A 21,329-nucleotide genomic window follows, 5' to 3' on the forward strand; every position below is an offset into this window, starting at 1 on the left:
GGCGTGGTGTAAGGAGCAGTGACACCGGATTGGACGAGGCCCAGGGGCGGGGCAGGGATGAACCGGCTCAAGTAACGGCTCTGGGGGGAGGCTGCGGTAGTTCCGGGTGGGCGTGGCTAAGGGAGCCAGGCGGGCTTGGCGGCCTTTGACGGAAAGCGCATTGTGATTGGCGCGGGGCCCGTGGAGGGGGCGTGGCCCGCGAGCAACGTCTCCGCCCGCTGTTACCAGGGCAGGTTTGGGGCCGCGCTTGCGCAGAAAGGCCGGGGGGAGGGGGAAAGGCGGGAAAATGGGGACAGGAGCTAGAGTGGCCGTTAAACTGCCGCAGCCGAGTGCAGCGAGGGGGCGGGGCTAGGGTCTGCCCGGAGCCCCCGTGTCCTGTCCCACCCCCGGTATCCTCCCCACCCCTCTGTCAGGCCCGCCCCCCGGGTCCTCCCCCCTCCCGGGTCGGGCCCCGCCCCCCGGGTCCTCCCATCCCCCCGCCCTCCCGGGTCGGGGCCCCGCCCCCCCCGCGTCCTCCCATCCCCCCGCCCTCCCGGGTCGGGCCCCGCCCCCCGGGTCCTCCACCCCCCCGCCCTCCCGGGTCGGGCCCCGCCCCCCCCGCGTCCTCCCATCCCCCCGCCCTCCCGGGTCGGGCCCCGCCCCCGGGTCCTCCCACCCCCGCCCTCCCGGGTCGGGCCCCGCCCCCCCGGATCCTCCCATCCCCCCGCCCCCCCCCGCGTCCTCCCATCCCCCCGCCCCTCCCGTGTCCGGCCCCCGCCCCCCCCCGCGTCCTCCCATCCCCCCGCCCTCCCGTGTCCGGCCCCGCCCCCCCCCCGCGTCCTCCCATCCCCCCGCCCTCCCGTGTCGGGCCCCGCCCCCCCGGATCCTCCCACCCCCCCGCCCTCCCGGGTCGGGCCCCGCCCCCCCCCGCGTCCTCCCATCCCCCTCCCTCCGTGTCGGGCCCCGCCCCCCCCCCGTCCTCCCACCCCCCCGCCCCCCCCCCGTCCTCCCACCCCCCGCGTCCTCCCATCCCCCCGCCCTCCCGTGTCGGGCCCCGCCCCCCGGATCCTCCCACCCCCCGCCCTCCCGGGTCGGGCCCCGCCCCCCCCCGCGTCCTCCCCATCCCCCTCCCATCCCGTGTCGGGCCCCGGCCCCCCACGCGTCCTCCCATCCCCCGCCCCCCCCCGTCCTCCCACCCCCCGCGTCCTCCCATCCCCCCGCCCTCCGTGTCGGGCCCCGCCCCCCCGGATCCTCCACCCCCCCGCCCTCCCGGGTCGGGCCCCGCCCCCCCGGATCCTCCCACCCCCCCGCCTCCCGGGTCGGGCCCCGCCCCCCCCCCCGTCCTCCATCCCCCCGCCCTCCGTGTCGGGCCCCGCCCCCCCGGATCCTCCCACCACCCCCGCCCTCCCGGGTCGGGCCCCGCCCCCCCGGATCCTTCCCCCGCCCCCCCATAAGAACATAAGAAAGGCCGTAGGGGGTCAGACCAAAGGTCCATCCAGCCCAGTGTCCTGTCTACCGACAAAAAGCAACAGAGGGGCCTGTGGCACCTTTAAGACTAGCAGAAGTGTTGGAGCAGAAGGCTTTCGTGGGTAAGAACCTCACTTCTTCAGACAGTGGCCAATGCCAGGTGCCCCAGAGGGAGTGAACCTAACAGCAATGATCAAGTGATCTCTCTCCTGCCATCCATCTCCACCCTCTGACAAACAGAGGCTAGGGACACCATTCCTTACCCGTCCTGGATAATAGCCATTAATGGACTTAACCTCCATGAATTTATCCAGTTCTCTTTTAAACGCTGTTATAGTCCTAGCCGTCACAACCTCCTCAGGCAAGGAGTTCCACAAGTTGACTGTGCGCTGCGTGAAGAAGAACTTCCTTTTATTTGTTTTAAACCTGCTGCCCATTAATTTCATTTGGTGACCCCTAGTTCTTGTGTTATGGAAATAAGTAAATAACTTTTCCTTATCCACTTTCTCCACATCACTCATGATTTTATAGACCTCTATCATATCCCCCCTTAGTCTCCTCTTTTCCAAGCTGAAGAGTCCTAGCCTCTTTAATCTCTCCTCATATGGGACCCGTTCCAAACCCCTCATCATTTTAGTTGCCCGTTTCTGAACCTATTCCCGTGCCAGTATATCTTTTTTGAGATGAGGAGACCACATCTGTACGCAGTATTTGAGATGTGGGCGTACCATCGATTTATATAAGAGCAATAAGATATTCTCCGTCTTATTCTCTATCCCCTTTTTAATGATCCCTAACATCCTGTTTGCTTTTTTGACCGCCTCTGCACAGTGCATGAACATCTTCAGAGAACTATCCACGATGACTCCAAGATCTCTTTCCTGACTTGTTGTAGCTAAATTAGCTCCCATCATATTGTATGTATAGTTGGGGTTATTTTTCCCAATGTGCATGACTTTACATTTATCCACGTTAAATGTCATTTGCCATTTTGTTGCCCGATCATTTAGTTTTGTGAGATCTTTTTAAAGTTCTTCACAGTCTGCTTTGGTCTTAACTATCTTGAGCAGTTTAGTATCATCTGCACACTTTGCCACCTCACTTTTACCCCTTTCTCCAGATCATTTATGAATAAGTTGAATAGGATCGGTCCGAGGACTGACCCTTGGGGAACACCACTAGTTACCCCTCTCCATTCTGAGAATTTACCATTAATTCCTACCCTTTGTTCCCTGTCTTTTAACCAGTTCTCAATCCATGAAAGGACCTTCCCTTTTATCCCATGACAGCTTAATTTACGTAAAAGCCTTTGGTGAGGGACCTTGTCAAAGGCTTTCTGGAAATCTAAGTACACTATGTCCACTGGATCCCCCTTGTCCACGTTTGTTGACCCTTTCAAAGAACTCTAATAGATTAGTAAGACACGATTTCCCTTTACAGAAACCATGTTGACTATTGCTCAACAGTTTGTTTTTCTATGTGTCTGACAATTTTATTCTTTACTATTGTTTTGACTGATTTGCCTGGTACAGACGTTAGACTTACCGGTCTGTAATTGCCGGGATCACCTCTAGAGCCCTTTTTAAATATTGGCGTTACATTAGTTATCTTCCAGTCGTTGGGTACAGAAGCCGATTTAAAGGACAGGTTGCAAACCATAGTTAATAGTTCTGCAACTTCACATTTGAGTTCTTTCAGAACTCTTGGGTGAATGCCATCTGGTCCCGGTGACTTGTTACTGTTACGTTTATCAATTAATTCCAAAACCTCCTCTAGTGACACTTCAATCCATGACAGTTCCTCAGATTTGTCACCTACAAAGGCCGGCTCAGGTTTGGGAATCTCCCTAACATCCTCAGTCGTGAAGACTGAAGCAAAGAATCCATTTAGTTTCTCCGCAATGACTTTATCGTCTTTAAGCGCTCCCTTTGTATCTCGATCATCAAGGGGCCCCACTGGTTGTTTAGCAGGCTTCCTGCTTCTGATGTACTTAAAAAACATTTTGTTATTACCTTTGGAGTTTTTGGCTAGCCGTTCTTCAAACTCCTCTTTGGCTTTTCTTATTACATTCTTGCCCTTAATTTGGCAGTGTTTATGCTCCTTTCTATTTGCCTCACTAGGATTTGACTTCCACTTTTTGAAGGAAGTCTTTTTATCTCTCACTGCTTCCTTTACATGGTTGTTAAGTCACGGTGGCTCTTTTTTAGTTCTTTTACTGTGTTTCTTAATTTGGGGTCTACAATGAAGTTGGGCCTCTATTATGGTGTCTTTAAAAAGCACCCATGCAGCTTGCAGGGATTTCACTCTAGTCACTTTACCTTTTAATTTCTGTTTAACTAACCCCCTCATTTTTGCCTAGTTATCCCTTTTGAAATTAAATGCCACAGTGTTGAACTGTTCTTCCCACCACAGGGATGTTGAATGTTATTATATTATGGTCACTATTTCCAAGCGATCCTGCTATAGTTACCTCTTGGACCAGCTCCTGCGCTCCACTCAGGACTAAATCTAGAGTTGCCTCTCCCCTTGTGGGTTCCCGTACCAGCTGCTCCAAGAAGCAGTCATTTAAAGTATCAAGAAATTTTATCTCTGCATTTTGTCTTGAAGTGACATGTTCCCAGTCAATATGGGGATAATTGAAATCCCCCACTATTATTAAGTTCTTAATTTTGATAGCCTCTCTAATCTCTCTTAGTATTTCATCATCACTATCACCGTCCTGGTCAGGTGGTCGATAATAGATATCTAATGTTATATTCTTATTAGAGCATGAAATTTCTATCCATAGAGAGTCTATGGAACATGTGGATTCACTTAAGATTTTTACTTCATTTGATTGTACATTTTCTTTCACATATAGTGCCACTCCCACCCCGCACGACCTGTTCTGTCCTTCCGATATATTTTGTACCCGGAATGATTGTGTCCCATTGATTGTCCTCAGTCCACCAGGTTTCTGTGATGCCTATTATATCAATATCCTCCTTTATCACGAGCCACTCTAGTTCACCCATCTTATTATTTAGACTTCTAGCATTTGTGTACAAGCACTTTAAAAACTTGTCACTGTTTGTCTGCTCTTTTCTGGTGTGTCGGATTCTTTTTTATATGAATGTTTCTCGTCTGTTCTGGCCCTTATATTATCCTCTTCCATCCTCTGCTCCTGACTAGAACCTGGAGATTCTCTATCATTAGACTCTCCCCTAAGAGAAGTCTCTGTCCGAGCCACATGCTCCTCTGCAGCAGTCGGCTTTCCCCCATCTCCTAGTTTAAAAACTGCTCTGCAACCTTTGTAATGTTCAGTGCCAGCAGTCTGGTTCCACTTTGGTTAGGTGGAGCCCATCTCTCCTGTATAGGCTCCTCCATCCCAAAAGTTTCCCCAGTTCCTAATGAATGTAAACCCCTCCTCTCTCCACCATCGTCTCATTCACGCATTGAGACTCTGAAGCTCTGCCTGGCCCTGCACGTGGAACTGGGAGCATTTCTGAGAATGCCACCATAGAGGTCCTGGATTTCAGTCTCTTCCCTAGCAGCCTAAATTTGGCCTCCAGGACATCTCTCCTACCCTTCCCTATGACATTGGTACCTACATGTACCACGACCACCGGCTCCTCCCCAGCACTACACAAGTCTGCGCTGTGAAGTGCCATTGTAGCCAAGGCCTTAGTTTCTAATGATCGAATCTCCCATTACTAATACCTGCCTTTTCCTAGTGACTGGAGTTCCCTCTCCCGGAGAGGTAACCTCAGTGCGAGAGGTAACCCCAGCACCGTCTGGAAGGAGGGATCCAACTATGGGAAGGTTTCCCTATGCTCCCGTTAACTGCTCTGCTTCCCTGGGCCTTTCATCCTCCTCAACAGCGCAGGGGCTGTCTGACCAGAGGTGGGACAATTCTACAGTGTCCCGGAAAGCCTCATCAACATACCTCTCTGCCTCCCTTAGCTCCTCCAGTTCCGCTACCCTGGCCTCCAAAGTCCGTACATGGTCTCTGAGGGCCAGGAGCTCCTTGCACCGAATGCACGCATACGCCACCCACCCACAGGGCAGGTAATCATACATACTGCATTCAGTGGAATAAACTGAGTGTCCTCCCAACCCGCCCCCCGGGTCAGGCCCAGCTCCCCGGGTCCTCCCAACCCGCCCCCCGGGTCAGGCCCAGCTCCCCGGGTCCTCCCAACCCACCCCCCAGGTCAGGCCCCGCTCCCCGGGTCCTCCCAACCCCTCCCCCCCATGCAGGGCTGTGACGGTGCTGCCCGTGGGAGCCAGCTGAGGTCACTCAATCAGGGTGAACTGCAAACAGAACGGGGCAGCCAAACCCCAAACGCTGGTGGATATTCTAATACTTAGATTTACCAACCAGCCTCTGTATTACCTTACTGGTTACTCAGAGTCCAACCAACGCAGTTCCCTTAAAGTGCCCAGCGTCCGGCCTCAGTCCAGACACACGTCAGATATGATGATATTACTGACAATCTGATCTCATCATATAAAAGAAAAGGTTCTTCCAACCCCAAAGGATCAGCCACATACCCAGGTCCAATTATAACTTAGATCTGACCCAAAATACACACTATAGTCAATTCTTATTAACTAAGCTAAAACGTATTAAAAAAGAAAAGCGAGAGTGTGTTGGTTAAAAGATCAATATACAGACAGACTTGAATTCAATTCTTGAGGTTCAGACACAGCAGAGATGAGCTTGTCGTTGCCAAAAGTCCTTTTAGAAATAGTCCAGAGGTTATAGTCCAATGTCCATATTCAGGGTGGCTCCAGTCAGTAACTGGGGAATCTCAATCCTTGTGGCTTAAGGTTTCCCCCTCTTGAAACCCAAAGCAGATCTGAGATGAAGCAGGATCGTGTCCCAGGGTCTTATACATTTCCAGCAGCCTTTCGGCCTGAGAAAACAATAGGCTTAATTCTCCTTCCAAACATCCTGGCAATTAAAACACGGTCATTTATCCATTAAACAGTTCAGATCCAGGTTACCACAACCTTCAAAGAGACAGAGACAATAATACTATTTCCCTCAAGTACCATCATAAATGTTAATATTCCTGTTTTGATCTTTGAATCAAAGCTCTAGCGATAGACAAAACTTGTTTGCTGACCCCACAAGCCCTGAGCACCCAGCTCCCGTCTACCTCTAACAGCCCCGGCTGCATTTCCCAGCTCTGCTCATGAACAGACCTTCTGAACCAGTCGCTACAGCTGGGCCCTGGGTCAGGTCAGTCTGGGAGGTAATTAACTCTTTCTGGCCCTGTCACCTTCCAATGAGATATTAGATCACACTCATAATGTCACAGGATCCTCCCATCCCGCGCCCCCCCCCCCCGGTGCGGGGCCCGCACCCCCTGTGTCCTCCCAACCCCCCCCCGTGTCCTCCCAACCCCCTCCCAACCCCCCCCCATGTCGGGCCCCACCCCCTGTGTCCTCCCAAACCCCCCCCCCCCCATGTTGGGTCTCACCCCGTGTCCTCCCAACCCCCCCCCGTGCGGGGCCCGCCCCCTGAGTCCTCCCAGTCCCTGCCATTCCAGGGCCCCACATGCCACCTCCCATGTCCTCCCAGCCCCACAGACCCAGGCACACAGGCTCAGCATAACCCATTTATTGGCCCCAGACAGGCGCCCCCATGCCTCTCCCCGGGCAGGGGTCTGCCACCCTGGGAGCGCCCGGGCCAGGGTACGTGGGTCCCACCCAGCTCCCCGAGGGGAGGGGAGGTCAGAGGGGGGCTGGGAGCCGCCCCCTAGTGTGGGGGGGGGGGCGGCAGGCACAGGCCAGCCATGCACAGCAGCAGGGCGCAGAGGCACAGCACGGTCAGGCCGGCCAGCAGGAGGCGCTGGCTGCACAGGCGGCGATCCTCCTGTGGGGAGCGACAGATGCGGTGAGTGGGGCTGCCCCCTTCCTCCATGGCATCCCCTGCCCCAGCCCTGCCTGCTGCCCCTAGTGAGCTCACACCTGCACACTCTGCGGGGTGACCCCCCCATCCATCGCCCCGCCCCCTGGGATGGCTCCGCCCCCCACGGGGTAACCCCCTCCGTCGCCCCGCCTCCCGGGACGGCTCAGCCCCCCCACGGGGTAACCCCCTCCGTCGCCCCGCCTCCCGGGACGGCTCAGCCCCGCGCGGGGTAACCCCCTCTGTCGCCCCGCCCCCCAGGACGGCTCCGCCCCCTGCAGAGTGACCCTCTCCATCGCCCTGCCCCCCGCGGGGTGACCCCCTCCATCGCCCTGCCCCCCTGGACAGCCCCACCCCCCGCAGGGTAACCCCCCTCCGTCGCCCTGCCCCCCTGGACAGCCCCGCCCCCCACGGGGTGACCCCCCCCGTCGCCCCGCCCCCGGGACGGCCCCGCCCCTTACCAGGCTCAGCATGGTGGCCAGGGTGGGGTCGGGCTGGTAGCCAGGTTGGTAGCAGGACCCCGGCTCCTCCTGGGGCTGGGCATCCAGATCCCCCACAATGCAGCGGGGCGGCGCCCTGCAACCAGAGCACACGGAGGAGTGAGGGGTTCCTGCAGCAGGCTCCGCAACCCCACCCTGCCCCACCCCACCTGGCTCACCTGGTCCGGGGCAGCAGGGAGGGGGGGCCTGCCAGGCTCAGGCAGCTGCCCTGGGGGCCGGGGCCGGGGGGCCACGGGGTGACGATCACCAGGCGGATCGGCTGCTGGGGCTCCGGACCTGTTGGGGGGAGTCAGTGTGGCAGGTAAACAGCCCCGGGGGGCAGGGCGGGGGGGAGGGGAACAGCCTCAGGGGACACGGAAGGGGGGAGGGGAGCGACTCCAGGGGGAATGGCCCCGGGGGGCATGGCAGGGGGAAGGGAACGACCCCGGGGGACATGGTGGGGGGAGGGGAGCGACTCCGGGGGCATGGCACTGGGGGAGGGGAACAGCCCCAGGAGACACGGTGGGGGGAGGGGAGCGACTCCGGGGGCATGGCACTGGGGGAGGGGAACAGCCCCGGGGGACACGGTGGGGGGAGGGGAGCGACTCCGGGGGCATGGCACGGGGGGAGGGGAACAGCCCCAGGAGACACGGTGGGGGGAGGGGAGCGACTCCGGGGGCATGGCACTGGGGGAGGGGGAACGGCCCCGGGGGACACGGTGGGGGGAGGGGAGCGACTCCGGGGGGAATGGCCTCAGGGGACGGGGGGGGGGGAGAGGAACAACTCTAGGGGGAATGCCCCCGGGGGGACAGGGCGGGGGGGGAGGGGAATGCCCCCAGGGGGGACACGCCAGCCCCCACTCACCCCCAAGTCCCAGCTGGTGGCCGGTGACTGTCAGGGCCAGGCGGGTGGTGTTGGGTTGCCCCCCCACAGGGAGGTTGAAGGTTAGGCCCACCAGGACCGAGAGGGCCGGGGGGCCCCCGGGTGAAAGCGGGGCAGCCCTGGGGGTGGGGGCTGGAGTTGTTGCCCCCCCCCACGTCCCGTTGTCGGTGCAGAAGCTCAGGTGGCTCAGGGACTCCAGGAACGAGTTCCAGTCCTGGGGAGAGAATCAGAGTGTGACCCCCCATTCCCCACCCCCTCCGTCCCCCTCCATCACCCTCTGCCCCCTCCTTCACCCCCCCTTTGCCCTCCTGCCCTGTCCCCCACTCCTCTCCGCCACCTCCTCAATCCCATTCCACCCTCTGTCCATTTTTCCCCCCCGCCCCTTTCTGCCTCCTCCCTCATGCCCCCTCCCTCTTTAAGTCTCCTCCCCCAGTGCTGACCTGGGTGACGTCAGCATCCCTGACCTCGTGCGATTGGATGTAGGTGGCAAAGGCGGTGAAGGTGACAGCCAATGAGAAGAGGCAGAGGCAGAAGCAGACGACGGGCGGGCGACGCTCCAGGCACAGGCGCAGGGAGCCCAGCAGGGGGCAGCTCAGCATGGCGAGGCCTGCGGGGCACAGGGGGCTCAGTAGAGGGACCCCGCCCCCGCCTCCCAGCACTGAGTGGGGGGCACAGCTGGGGGCGGGGCAGCGACTGTGGGAAGAGCTGGTGTGGGCAGGGGAGGAGGGGAACCCAGGGCGACCCGCGCAGGGGGCAGGGTGGAGTGTCTGCCAGGCGGGACGGCGGGGTGTGGGGCAGACAGGTGGATAGAGGGGGTGGATGGGGATAGATAGAGTGGATGGGTGGGGATGGATAGATAGATGGATGGGGTGTGTGGGGATAGATAGAGGGGGTGGATGGGGGGATAGATGGATGGATGGGGTGTGTGGGGATAGATAGAGGGACAGAGGGGGTGGGGAAGGGGATGGATAGATGGATGGATGGGGTGTGTGGGGATAGATAGATGGATGGGGTATGTGGGGATAGATAGATGGATGGGGTGTGTGGGGATAGATAAAGGGTGTGTGTGGGGATAGATAGAGGGGGTGGATGGGGATAGATAGAGGGGGTGGATGGGGTGTGTGGGGATAGATAGAGGGGGTGGATGGGGATAGATGGATAGATGGATGGGGTGTGTGGGGATAGATAGAGGGACAGAGGGGGTGGGGAAGGGGATGGATAGATGGATGGATAGATAGATAGATGGGGTGTGTGGGGATAGATAGAGGGGGTGGATGGGGATGGATAGATAGATGGATGGGGTGTGTGGGGATAGATAGAGGGGGTGGATGGGGATAAAGGGATGGAAGGGGATGGACAAATAAATGGGGAGGACAGGGGGGGCCGGCCGGCGGGGTGTGGGGCAGCCAGATGCCTAGAGGGGGTGTACGGGGATGAGTGGGGATCCCACAGCTAAGGGAGCGTGTACAGGCTGAGTGGCGTGTGGGAAGGGATGGGGGGTTCGGGGGGCAGAGAGAAGTGTGAACAATGGGGACCGGGGGAGGGGTACACAGGTACCGGTATCAGACAAAGCCCCGAATATCAGGCCTGTGCCTAGAAAATCAGGACATCTAGGGAGAGCGCACACTGGGGAACATCCGGCAAGCGTGGGGGGGGGGGGGGCACACTGCGGGGATCACCCGGGCGGGAGGGGGGGGGTTGGAGGAGGGAGTACGCACAGCTGGGGAACATACGGGCGGGGGCGCACTGCGGGGATCACGCGGAGCGGGTTGGCAGTGAGAGGCGCGGTACCTCCTCCCCCGCTAGGGGCTGCGCGGTCCCTTTAAGAGGCTCGGGGGACTCATTTCCTCTTCTGCTGGCGCGGCCCTTTACGACAGCACCCAGCACCGCGACGTCACCACAGCGCGGAGGCGCTTGCGCTTTTCCTGGCCGTGACCTACGACCCAGCCACTCAGGGCGCAGTAAAGTTGGCTCCTCCACATGCGCACAGACGGTGACGCCACGGCGACCATTTTCGAAATGGGCAATAAATGCCCTTCCGGTGGGAGGCGGCCCGAGGACCGGACTGGCGGCCTTAACCGGGGGCTGTTTGCAGAGCTGCTGGGCCCCACCCCGCCCCCTGCCAGTGCGCCCCGTCCCCAGCGATCACCCTGCCCCAAACCCATCCCCCCCTCTCCCCAGCGCACCCCACACCCAGCGATCACCCTGCCCCAAACCCATCCCCCCTCTCCCCAGCGATCACCCTGCCCCAAACCCATCCCCCCTCTCCCCAGCGCACCCCCGTCCCCAGCGATCACTCTGCCCCAAACCCATCCCCCCTCTCCCCAGCGCACCCCACACCCAGCGATCACCCTGCCCCAAACCCATCCCCCCCTCTCCCCAGCGCACCCCACACCCAGCGATCACCCTGCCCCAAACCCATCCCCCCCTCTCCCCAGCGCACCCCACACCCAGCGATCACCCTGCCCCAAACCCATCCCCCCTCTCCCCAGCGCACCCCACACCCAGCGATCACCCTGCCCCAAACCCATCCCCCCTCTCCCCAGCGATCACCCTGCCCCAAACCCATCCCCCCTCTCCCCAGCGATCACCCTGCCCCAAACCCATCCCCCCTCTCCCCAGCGCACCCCACACCTAGCGATCACCCTGCCCCAAACCCATCCCCCCTCTCCCCAGCGCACCCCGTCCCCAGCGATCACCCTGCCCCAAACCCATCCCCCCTCTCCCCAGCGCACCCCACACCCAGCGATCACCCTGCCCCAAACCCATCCCCCCTCTCCCCAGCGCACCCCACACCCAGCGATCACTCTGCCCCAAACCCATCCCCCCTCTCCCCAGCACACCCCACACCCAGCGATCACCCTGCCCCAAACCCATCCCCCCTCTCCCCAGCGATCACCCTGCCCCAAACCCATCCCCCCTCTCCCCAGCGCACCCCGTCCCCAGCGATCACTCTGCCCCAAACCCATCCCCCCTCTCCCCAGCGCACCCCACACCCAGCGATCACCCTGCCCCAAACCCATCCCCCCCTCTCCCCAGCGCACCCCACACCCAGCGATCACCCTGCCCCAAACCCATCCCCCCCTCTCCCCAGCGCACCCCACACCCAGCGATCACCCTGCCCCAAACCCATCCCCCCTCTCCCCAGCGCACCCCACACCCAGCGATCACCCTGCCCCAAACCCATCCCCCCTCTCCCCAGCGATCACCCTGCCCCAAACCCATCCCCCCTCTCCCCAGCGATCACCCTGCCCCAAACCCATCCCCCCTCTCCCCAGCGCACCCCACACCTAGCGATCACCCTGCCCCAAACCCATCCCCCCTCTCCCCAGCGCACCCCGTCCCCAGCGATCACCCTGCCCCAAACCCATCCCCCCTCTCCCCAGCGCACCCCACACCCAGCGATCACCCTGCCCCAAACCCATCCCCCCTCTCCCCAGCGCACCCCACACCCAGCGATCACTCTGCCCCAAACCCATCCCCCCTCTCCCCAGCACACCCCACACCCAGCGATCACCCTGCCCCAAACCCATCCCCCCCTCTCCCCAGCGCACCTCACACCCAGCGATCACCCTGCCCCAAACCCATCCCCCCCTCTCCCCAGCGCGCCCCACACCCAGCGATCACCCTGCCCCAAACCCATCCCCCCCTCTCCCCAGCGCACCCCACACCCAGCGATCACCCTGCCCCAAACCCATCCCCCCTCTCCCCAGCACACCCCACACCCAGCGATCACCCTGCCCCAAACCCATCCCCCCTCTTCCCAGCGCACCCCACACCCAGCGATCACCCTGCCCCAAACCCATCCCCCCCTCTCCCCAGCGCACCCCACACCTAGCGATCACCCTGCCCCAAACCCATCCCCCCTCTCCCCAGCGCACCCCACACCCAGCGATCACCCTGCCCCAAACCCATCCCCCCCTCTCCCCAGCGATCACCCTGCCCCAAACCCATCCCCCCTCTCCCCAGCGCACCCCACACCCAGCAATCACCCTGCCCCAAACCCATCCCCCCTCTCCCCAGCACACCCCACACCCAGCGATCACCCTGCCCCAAACCCATCCCCCCTCTCCCCAGCGCACCCCACACCCAGCGATCACCCTGCCCCAAACCCATCCCCCCTCTCCCCAGCGCACCCCACACCTAGCGATCACCCTGCCCCAAACCCATCCCCCCCTCTCCCCAGCGCACCCCACACCTAGCGATCACCCTGCCCCAAACCCATCCCCCCCCTCCCCAGCGCACCCCACACCTAGCGATCACCCTGCCCCAAACCCATCCCTCCTCTCCCCAGCGCACCCCACACCCAGCGATCACCCTGCCCCAAACCCATCCCCCCTCTCCCCAGCGCACCCCACACCCAGCGATCACCCTGCCCCAAACCCATCCCTCCTCTCCCCAGCGCACCCCACACCCAGCGATCACCCTGCCCCAAACCCCTCTCCCCAGCGCACCCCACACCCACTCCACAACAAACTCAGCCCTGCCAGTTCACCCCATACCCGTCCCAGTGATCACCCTGCCCCAAACCCATCCCACCCTCTCCCCAGCGCACCCCATGATCACTACACCCCAAACTCAGCCCTGCCCGTGCACCCCCATACCCACCCCAGTGATCACCCTGCCCGTGCACCCCCATACCCACCCCAGCGATCACCCTGCCCCAAACCCATCCCACCCTCTCCCCAGCGCACCCCATGATCACTCCACCCCAAACTCAGCCCTGCCAGTTCACCCCATACCCGTCCCAGTGATCACCCTGCCCCAAACCCATCCCACCCTCTCCCCAGCGCACCCCATGATCACTACACCCCAAACTCAGCCCTGCCCGTGCACCCCCATACCCACCCCAGTGATCACCCTGCCCGTGTACCCCCCTAACCACCCCAGCACAGCACCCCCCTGTGATCACCCCAACTCCTTGCCCCATCTCCTGGCTCCCCTCTGCGCGATGCATCCCCCCAGGGGCTGCTGCCTTCTCCCTTCCCATCCCTCTGCCTGCAGCTGGGCCCTGGCCTCAGGCCTGCCCCAGACCCAGCGCCCCATGGGACAGGTGGTTCCAGGAACCCCATTGCCTGGCTGGTCATACTACATCTCCCATGATACACTTCAGAGGGGAGCCCTGTGCACCATGGACTATGCCGTGGAACCAGCAAGCCAGGTCTACACAATTCCCATAGGGCACCAGGGCCTCCCACAATGCACCACCTCCTCTCTCCGCATGCATCATGGGAGATGTAGTCCAACCAGGGAGCCTTCCGGAAACAGGAGACCTGAACTAGCTCCATTGAGGCACTACCTCCCCTGCCAATGGGTGGAAACAGGGATGCATTATGGGGGATGTAGTCCGGGCCCTCCAGCTCCCAGTCTCCTCAGTCAGATGGTATCTCCCATGATCCTGCAGTCTGCACCTGACCCATCATGGGAGATGTAGTCTGTCCTGGGAACCCAGCCTAGGACACGCCATAGTGCATGATGGGATACGCAGTCCTGACCAAGCTGGCGACAGCTCCCACCATGCATTGTGGCAGGATCCGGCAGCCGCAGAGGGGGAAGAACCAGACAAACAGGGGGGTGAATTTAAATAAATTCATTTTGCCTTTAATCTGCAGCGGCCCCGAGCCACAGCTCGCTGGGGATGGAACAAAAAACCGGGATGAAGAGGGAGACTAAAACCGTTGTCAAACCGCAAAAGGGGGGGGGGGGGGGCTGCGCACAAGGGACGGACGGCCTGGGACCGAGGGGCCAGGGGATAGACACGGGGCTGCGTCTCCCCATGGATCCCACCGGCTCCGCGCCACGCCCAGCTGGGGTGAGTCTTGAGGCCAAGTCTTCGTGGGGGGGTCCAGTCCCGGCCCTGCCTGGCTCACAGCGCGGGAGGCCCCCCGTTTAACCCTTGCCATCCAGGGGGTCAGCGTAGACGGTGATTCTGCTGGGAGCTGAAGGAGAGGGAGAACGGAAAATGGGGTTAGGGACCCAGGAGTCCGGGCTGGTTCCCCCTGGGGCCCCCCCACCAGTGCAGGCCCCTTCGCTGCTCTCCCATTTCCGAACCCAGACATGAAGGGGGTGATGGGGAATAGCGGCAGATTCAGAGCAGCTCCCAGGGAAGAAGCCTGTGGAACTGCCGGCCACTGGGTGTTCTGCAGACTAGCCAGAGCATCCCCCCAGCCAGGGACCCCCGCAGAACCTCCCTGCACTGGCCATGGGGCGCCAGGGACCCCCTTACCTTGACTGTGCAGCTTCCATATATGATCCCATGCTGGGGAGACAGAACGGGAGGGAGGTTAGACCAGAAGAGTCAAACCCAGGAGCCCTCCAGACACTAGGGGGTGGCACCCCCAAGTCTGATCAGCCCCCCGCCTCACCCTCAAACAGACACTGAGACCATAGAGCGACACACTTCAGCCCTCCCCTGCACCCAGGGGGCGCGCTGTCACCACGGTGCCCCCAACTCAGTGATTCTTGAAAGCCTAAAGGTAGATTGCTCCCCCCCCGAGCTCTGCCGGTGCCCCTCACTCTCGACCCACAGCCCCCTGCTAGCCTAGCCCAGCCCTGCCCCCCCCCCCAGCACTGCCAGTGCCCCTCACTCCCGACCCACAGCCCCCTACCAGCCCAGCCCTGCCCCCCCCGCTCTGCCGGTGCCCCTCACTCCCGACCCGCAGCCCCTGCTAGCCCAGCCCTGCCCCCCCCCCAGCACTGCCAGTGCCCCTCACTCCCGACCCACAGCCCCCTACCAGCCCAGCCCTGCCCCCCCCTGCTCTGCCGGTGCCCCTCACTCCCGACCCGCAGCCCCTGCTAGCCCATCCCTGCCCCCCCCGCTCTGCCGGTGCCCCTCACTCCCGACCCACAGCCCCCTACCAGCCCAGCCCTGCCCCCCCCTGCTCTGCCGGTGCCCCTCACTCCCGACCCGCAGCCCCTGCCAGCCCAGCCCAGCCCTGCCCCCCCCGCTCTGCCGGTGCCCCTCACTCCCGACCCGCAGCCCCCTACCAGCCCAGCCCTGCCCCCCCCCGCTCTGCCGGTGCCCCTCACTCCCGACCCACAGCCCCCTACCAGCCCAGCCCTGCCCCCCCCCCCCCCAGCTCTGCCGGTGCCCCACACTCCCGACCTGCAGCCCCGGCCAGCCCTGCCCCCCAGCCCTGCCGGTGCCCCTCACTCCCGACCCGCAGCCCCTGCCAGCCCAGCCCTCACCTTCCGCGTGATAGTCCCGTGCCTCCTCCCAGTCCTTGTGGCTCATCTGTTGCCAGCAGTCCCTGCTCTGGCCTGCAGTGGGTGCCGTTTGCTGCTGGCCGGCGCCCGGCTCGTTGATGAAGGACAGCCCCCACTGGTTCTGGAAGATGGCCCCCAGCTGGGGCTCGGCCGGCGGCGCGGGGGAGCCGTTGGGCAGGGGGCCGGCGGTGCGCAGGGCGGAGGCTGGCACACGGGCCGGCTGGCGCTCCAGGTTCTCCTTCAGCTTGCTGGCGTAGCTGATCTTGGGGAGGGTGCGGGCGCGGCTGCTGTCCACGGGGAACGCCGGCGGCGGGCGGAACAGGGCCCAAGGCTCCGGCGCCTTCTCGGCATCCTGCGGGGCGGGGCCGGTGCGCTCCGGGCTGCGGGGGGGCTCAGGGAAGGGGCGCCGGCGGCCGGCCCAGCCCCCCCGCCCCTCCCCGGGGCTGTGCCCATTGGCACTGGGCCCCCACTCCTTGGCCCCGGGGCGGTAGCTGCGGCGGTGGGCGGCATGGAAGGGCCGGGGGTGGGGGTGGTAGCGGTGGGGGTAGCGGTGGGTGGCGGGCGGCCCCGCCTCATGCTCTGACAGCTGCAGGTTGCGGATGTTGAGGGTGTTGGAGGGGCTCAGGGGGGCGCCCCCCTCCGCAGCCTCCGGGCCGTGGCCGTTGGACTCCCAGGTGCCTGCGGGGAACAGACGCGGGGTGAGCAGGACGCCTGGGTTCTCCCCGCTTCAGAGAACAACCCCTGTCCCTCCGTCCCCTAGCTTCCCACACGAGGCCAGGCCGCGGGCTGGGGCTGGGCACGGGGCACTTCCCGGCGTTACCACGTGCCCACCTCTGGGGCCCTGGACAGCGCTCAGCAGAACAGGCCTCTGGGCTGGCAGGAGAGGGGCATGAGGGAAGGGGAGAGCGCCCCTCCACCCCCCCCCAGCGCCCCCTGCCCGTCCCTCCCCCCCATCTCCCCCCCATCCCGTCCCTCCTCTCCCCCCCAGCGCCCCCTGCCCTTTCCTCCTCTCCCCCCCAGCGCCCCCTGCCCTTTCCTCCTCTCCCCCCCAGCGCCCCCTGCCCTTTCCTCCCACCAGCTCTCCACAGTGCCACCTGCCCATCCCTCCCGCCCCCCGGGGCCCTGGTGCGCCCCCTGCCCCGCCCCTCACCGTGGCAGGGCGCCCCCTAGCTCTGTGCTGGGTGCCTGTTCAGCCTGCTGGCAGGGGGAGGGTTACAGAAGCCAAAGAAGCAGCTGGCTGCCAGCCCCCAAATCTCTGTAGCCACCATGTCCGCTTTAACAGATTGGGCTCACCTCCCTGCACCCCAAGATATCCTGGATACCCCCACCTGCTGTGCCTGGTCCTCGGGATGGTACCCCCGTCCTCCAGGGAGCACCCCTTACTCCTGCTGAGATGGGCAAGGCCAGTGCACATGAGCGCCCTATGGGGGGCCCCTTTTTTCGACAAGTACAGGGGATACAGGTGGGGGGAACACGGGGGGCTTAGAGGGGAGGAACGAGAGTGGATACAGGGAAGGGGAAGGGGAGCCTTGATGGAGGATACAGGGAGGGGGCACACGGGGCCCTCGGCGGTGCGGATACGGGCAGGGGGCACACAGGGGCTCAGCAGAGGAATATGGGGGGCTCGGCCATGGATACAGGCAGAAGGAATACGGGGGGCTCAACAGGGGCTTTAGGTGGGGGGAATATGGGGGCCTTGGCAGGGGGAAGATGCGGGGGCTCGGCAGTGGATACAGTTGGGGCACATGGGGGCTCAGCAGTGGATACAGGCATAGGGAATATGTGGGGCTCGGCAGGGAATTATGGGGGGCTCAGCAGGGGATACAGGCGGGGGGACATGTGGGGCTCATCAGGGAATTATGGGGGGCTCGGCAGGGGATACAGGCGGGGGGATATGTGGGGCTCGGCAGGGAATTATGGGGGGCTCGGCAGGGAATTATGGGGGGCTCGGCAGGGGATACAGGCGGGGGGATATGTGGGGCTCGGCAGGGAATTATGGGGGGCTCGGCAGGGGATACAGGCGGGGGGATATGTGGGGCTCGGCAGGGAATTCTGGGGGGGTCAGCAGGGGATACAGGCGGGGGGATATGTGGGGCTCGGCAGGGAATTATGGGGGGCTCGGCAGGGAATACAGGCGGGGGGATATGTGGGGCTCGGCAGGGAATTATGGGGGCTCGGCAGGGGATACAGGTGGGGGGATATGTGGGGCTCGGCAGGGAATTATGGGGGGCTCAGCAGGGGATACAGGTGGGGGGATATGTGGGGCTCGGCAGGGAATTCTGAGGGGCTCAGCAGGGGATACAGGTGGGGGGATATGTGGGGCTCGGCAGGGAATTATGGGGGGCTCGGCAGGGGATACAGGTGGGGGGATATGTGGGGCTCGGCAGGGAATTCTGAGGGGCTCAGCAGGGGATACAGGCGGGGGGATATGTGGGGCTCGGCAGGGAATTCTGGGGGGGTCAGCAGGGGATACAGGCGGGGGGATATGTGGGGCTCGGCAGGGAATTATGGGGGGCTCGGCAGGGAATACAGGCGGGGGGATATGTGGGGCTCGGCAGGGAATTATGGGGGGCTCGGCAGGGGATACAGGTGGGGGGATATGTGGGGCTCGGCAGGGAATTCTGAGGGGCTCAGCAGGGGATACAGGCGGGGGCTCGGTGGAGTTACCTGCTGGGATGCGGTTGGTGAGGTTGTGCAGCTGCCCCTCGGGTCGGCACTTCTCCTTCTTCAGCCCCAACAGCCGCGGCTCTGGCTCGGGGTCGCGGTTCTCGTCTATACCCAGCTCCTCCTTCTGCATGGCCCTTGCCCCACACACCTGCACTGCCGCAGAACTGCCCCACGGGACCCCTGCCCCACAGAGCCTGGGCAACCCCGGACCGACCCTAGCGCCCCTCTGCCAGCACGGGGGGACCCTGGACAGCCCCCTGCCCCCCAGACACCCGCAACACAGCCCCCTCCCTACTACCTCTCGCAGGGAACTTAATACAACCCTGCCCCCCGTGCACCCTAGACACCCCCAGCACAGCCCCTTGCTCCCCAGACCCCCCTGCTCCTAGACACCCCCAGCAGAGCCCCTTGCTCCCCAGACCCCCTGCTCCTAGACCCCCCAACACAGCCCCTTGCTCCTCAGACCCCCTGCTCCTAGACCCCCCAACACAGCCCCTTGCTCCCCAGACCCCCTGCTCCTAGACCCCCCAACACAGCCCCTTGCTCCTCAGACCCCCTGCTCCTAGACCCCCCAACACAGCCCCTTGCTCCCCAGACCCCCTGCTCCTAGACCCCCCAACACAGCCCCTTGCTCCCCAGACCCCCTGCTCCTAGACACCCACAGCACAGCCCCTTGCTCCCCAGACCCCCCTGCTCCTAGACACCCACAGCACAGCCCCTTGCTCCCCAGACCCCCCTGCTCCTAGACACCCACAGCACAGCCCCTTGCTCCTCAGACCCCCTGCTCCTAGACACCCACAGCACAGCCCCCTGCTCCCCAGCCCCCCCTGCCCTCCAGCCCCCCCAGCACAGCCCCCCGACTCCCTGTGCGCCCCAGACACCCCTCAGCCCAGCCCAGCTCAGCCCCCCCGCCCCGCTGCAGGCCGCTCGCTCCAGGCCCCGCGCGCTCCCAGCCGCCCGCCCGGCACATTCACCCTGGCCCCGCCACGTGATCCTCCCCCAACCCGGAACCCCCCTCCCTGCGTCACATGACCACCGGCGCCGCGCCAGGCCCCAGCCACGTGACCCGGCCGCCCAACCCAGCCTGCCCACCCTCCGTCACGTGAGCAGCCCGAAGTCATGTGATCCTTATTGTCCTCCCACGGCCCAGTCTTTGACCCCGCCCCTCCGCACCAATATGGTCACGTGACTCGCTCCTTTCCCCGCCTCAAGCACATGGTTAGCAGAGACCCACAGAGCCCGCGGGCTCCTAGACGGGCGGGGCTGGGCGGGGCCTCAGGAGGTTCTAGTCCAGCCCCCCACTCCCTAAATGGCCCCCTCAAGGATTGAACTCCCAACCCTGGGGTTAGCAGCCCAATGCTCAAACCACTGAGCGATCCCCCCCCCCCCCCGACTGCTCGCCCGGGGCCCCGCCGCCTCCTCGCACGACCGGGCTCCGTCCACCGGCGCCTGCCCCCGACTGCTCACCTGGGGCCCCGCCGCCGCCTCCTCGCACGACCGGGCTCCGTCCACTGGCGCCTGCCCCCGACTGCTCGCCCGGGGCCCCGCCGCCGCCTCCTCGCAACCCGGCTCCGTCCACTGGCGCCTGCCCCCGACTGCTCGCCCGGGGCCCCGCCGCCGCCTCCTCGCAACCCGGCTCCGTCCACTGGCGCCTGCCCCCGACTGCTCGCCCGGGGCCCCGCCGCTGCCTCCTCGCACAACCAATCGCCGTCCACTGGCGCCTGCCCCCGACTGCTCGCCCGGGGCCCCGCCGCCGCCTCCTCGCAACCCGGCTCCGTCCACTGGCGCCTGCCCCCGACTGCTCGCCCAGGGCCCCGCCGCCGCCTCCTCGCACGACCGGGCTCCGTCCACCGGCACCTGCCCCCGACTGCTCGCCCGGGGCCCCGCCGCAGCGGCCGCCGCCGCCTCCTCGCAACCCGGCCCCGTCCACCGGCGCCTGCCCCCGACTGCTCGCCCGGGGCCCCGCCGCCGCCTCCTCGCAACCCGGCTCCGTCCACTGGCGCCTGCCCCCGACTGCTCGCCCGGGGCCCCGCCGCTGCCTCCTCGCACAACCAATCGCCGTCCACTGGCGCCTGCCCCCGACTGCTCGCCCGGGGCCCCGCCGCCGCCTCCTCGCAACCCGGCTCCGTCCACTGGCGCCTGCCCCCGACTGCTCGCCCAGGGCCCCGCCGCCGCCTCCTCGCACGACCGGGCTCCGTCCACCGGCACCTGCCCCCGACTGCTCGCCCGGGGCCCCGCCGCAGCGGCCGCCGCCGCCTCCTCGCAACCCGGCCCCGTCCACCGGCGCCTGCCCCCGACTGCTCGCCCGGGGCCCCGCCGCCGCCTCCTCGCAACCCGGCTCCGTCCACCGGCGCCTGCCCCCGACTGCTCGCCCGGGGCCCCGCCGCCGCCTCCTCGCAACCCGGCTCCGTCCACCGGCGCCTGCCCCCGACTGCTTGCCCGGGGCCCCGCCGCCGCCTCACGCAACCCGGCTCCGTCCACCGGCGCCTGCCCCCGACTGCTCGCCCGGGGCCCCGCCGCCGCCTCCTCGCAACCTGGCTCCGTCCACCGGCGCCTGCCCCCAACTGCTTGCCCGGGGCCCCGCCGCCGCCTCACGCAACCCGGCTCCGTCCACCGGCGCCTGCCCCCGACTGCTCGCCCGGGGCCCCGCCGCAGCGGCCGCCGCCACCTCCTCGCAACCCGGCTCCGTCCACCGGCGCCTGCCCCCGACTGCTTGCCCAGGGCCCCGCCGCCGCCTCACGCAACCTGGCTCTGTC

General features: G+C 64.3%; 2 protein-coding genes across 9 annotated transcripts; both read right to left on the reverse strand.

Annotated features, from left to right (window-relative positions):
• Nucleotides 1–6,012: 6,012 nt before the first annotated feature.
• TMEM219 (transmembrane protein 219) lies at nucleotides 6,013–10,802 on the reverse strand. Of its 8 annotated transcripts, none has more exons than XM_065591105.1 (6): nucleotides 10,419–10,802; nucleotides 9,141–9,307; nucleotides 8,683–8,914; nucleotides 7,998–8,115; nucleotides 7,801–7,915; nucleotides 6,013–6,341 (listed from the first exon to the last, which is right to left on the reverse strand). In XM_065591105.1, the coding sequence occupies exons 1-6, from the start codon at nucleotides 10,429–10,431 to the stop codon at nucleotides 6,237–6,239; spliced, it is 750 nt and encodes a 249-aa protein (XP_065447177.1). In that variant the 5' UTR covers nucleotides 10,432–10,802; the 3' UTR covers nucleotides 6,013–6,236. The 8 variants fall into 8 exon arrangements, with proteins under 8 accessions (XP_065447177.1, XP_065447183.1, XP_065447182.1 ...); XM_065591111.1 differs by having other exon boundaries at nucleotides 6,013–6,438; nucleotides 10,419–10,797; XM_065591110.1 differs by having other exon boundaries at nucleotides 10,492–10,659.
• A 3,473-nt stretch (nucleotides 10,803–14,275) lies between these two features.
• On the reverse strand, nucleotides 14,276–18,865 carry LOC122173326 (uncharacterized). Its single transcript, XM_065591103.1, has 4 exons — nucleotides 18,574–18,865; nucleotides 15,889–16,584; nucleotides 14,927–14,959; nucleotides 14,276–14,639 (listed from the first exon to the last, which is right to left on the reverse strand). The coding sequence occupies exons 1-4, from the start codon at nucleotides 18,701–18,703 to the stop codon at nucleotides 14,590–14,592; spliced, it is 909 nt and encodes a 302-aa protein (XP_065447175.1). The 5' UTR covers nucleotides 18,704–18,865; the 3' UTR covers nucleotides 14,276–14,589.
• Between the last annotated feature and the right edge of the window lie 2,464 nt (nucleotides 18,866–21,329).

Source organism: Chrysemys picta, chromosome 4 (genome assembly GCF_011386835.1).
Source record: "Chrysemys picta bellii isolate R12L10 chromosome 4, ASM1138683v2, whole genome shotgun sequence".
In the NCBI taxonomy this organism is placed as follows: domain Eukaryota; kingdom Metazoa; phylum Chordata; order Testudines; family Emydidae; genus Chrysemys; species Chrysemys picta.

What these genes read in the sequence shown, in the direction of transcription:
- TMEM219 (XM_065591104.1), bottom strand. An exon ending in GGGATGCTGACGTCACCCAG is followed by an intron (nt 8,915 to 9,140) that starts GTCAGCACTGGG and finishes TTCTCTCCCCAG; the next exon opens with GACTGGAACTCGTTCCTGGA. An exon ending in TGGCCACCATGCTGAGCCTG is followed by an intron (nt 7,307 to 7,800) that starts GTAAGGGGCGGG and finishes CGCTCCCCACAG; the next exon opens with GAGGATCGCCGCCTGTGCAG.
- LOC122173326 (XM_065591103.1), bottom strand. Translation starts at nt 18,703, where the DNA reads ATGCAGAAGGAGGAGCTGGGTATAGACGAGAACCGCGACCCCGAGCCA. An exon ending in ACGGGACTATCACGCGGAAG is followed by an intron (nt 14,960 to 15,888) that starts GTGAGGGCTGGG and finishes CTGTCTCCCCAG; the next exon opens with CATGGGATCATATATGGAAG. An exon ending in ATGGAAGCTGCACAGTCAAG is followed by an intron (nt 14,640 to 14,926) that starts GTAAGGGGGTCC and finishes CCTCTCCTTCAG; the next exon opens with CTCCCAGCAGAATCACCGTC.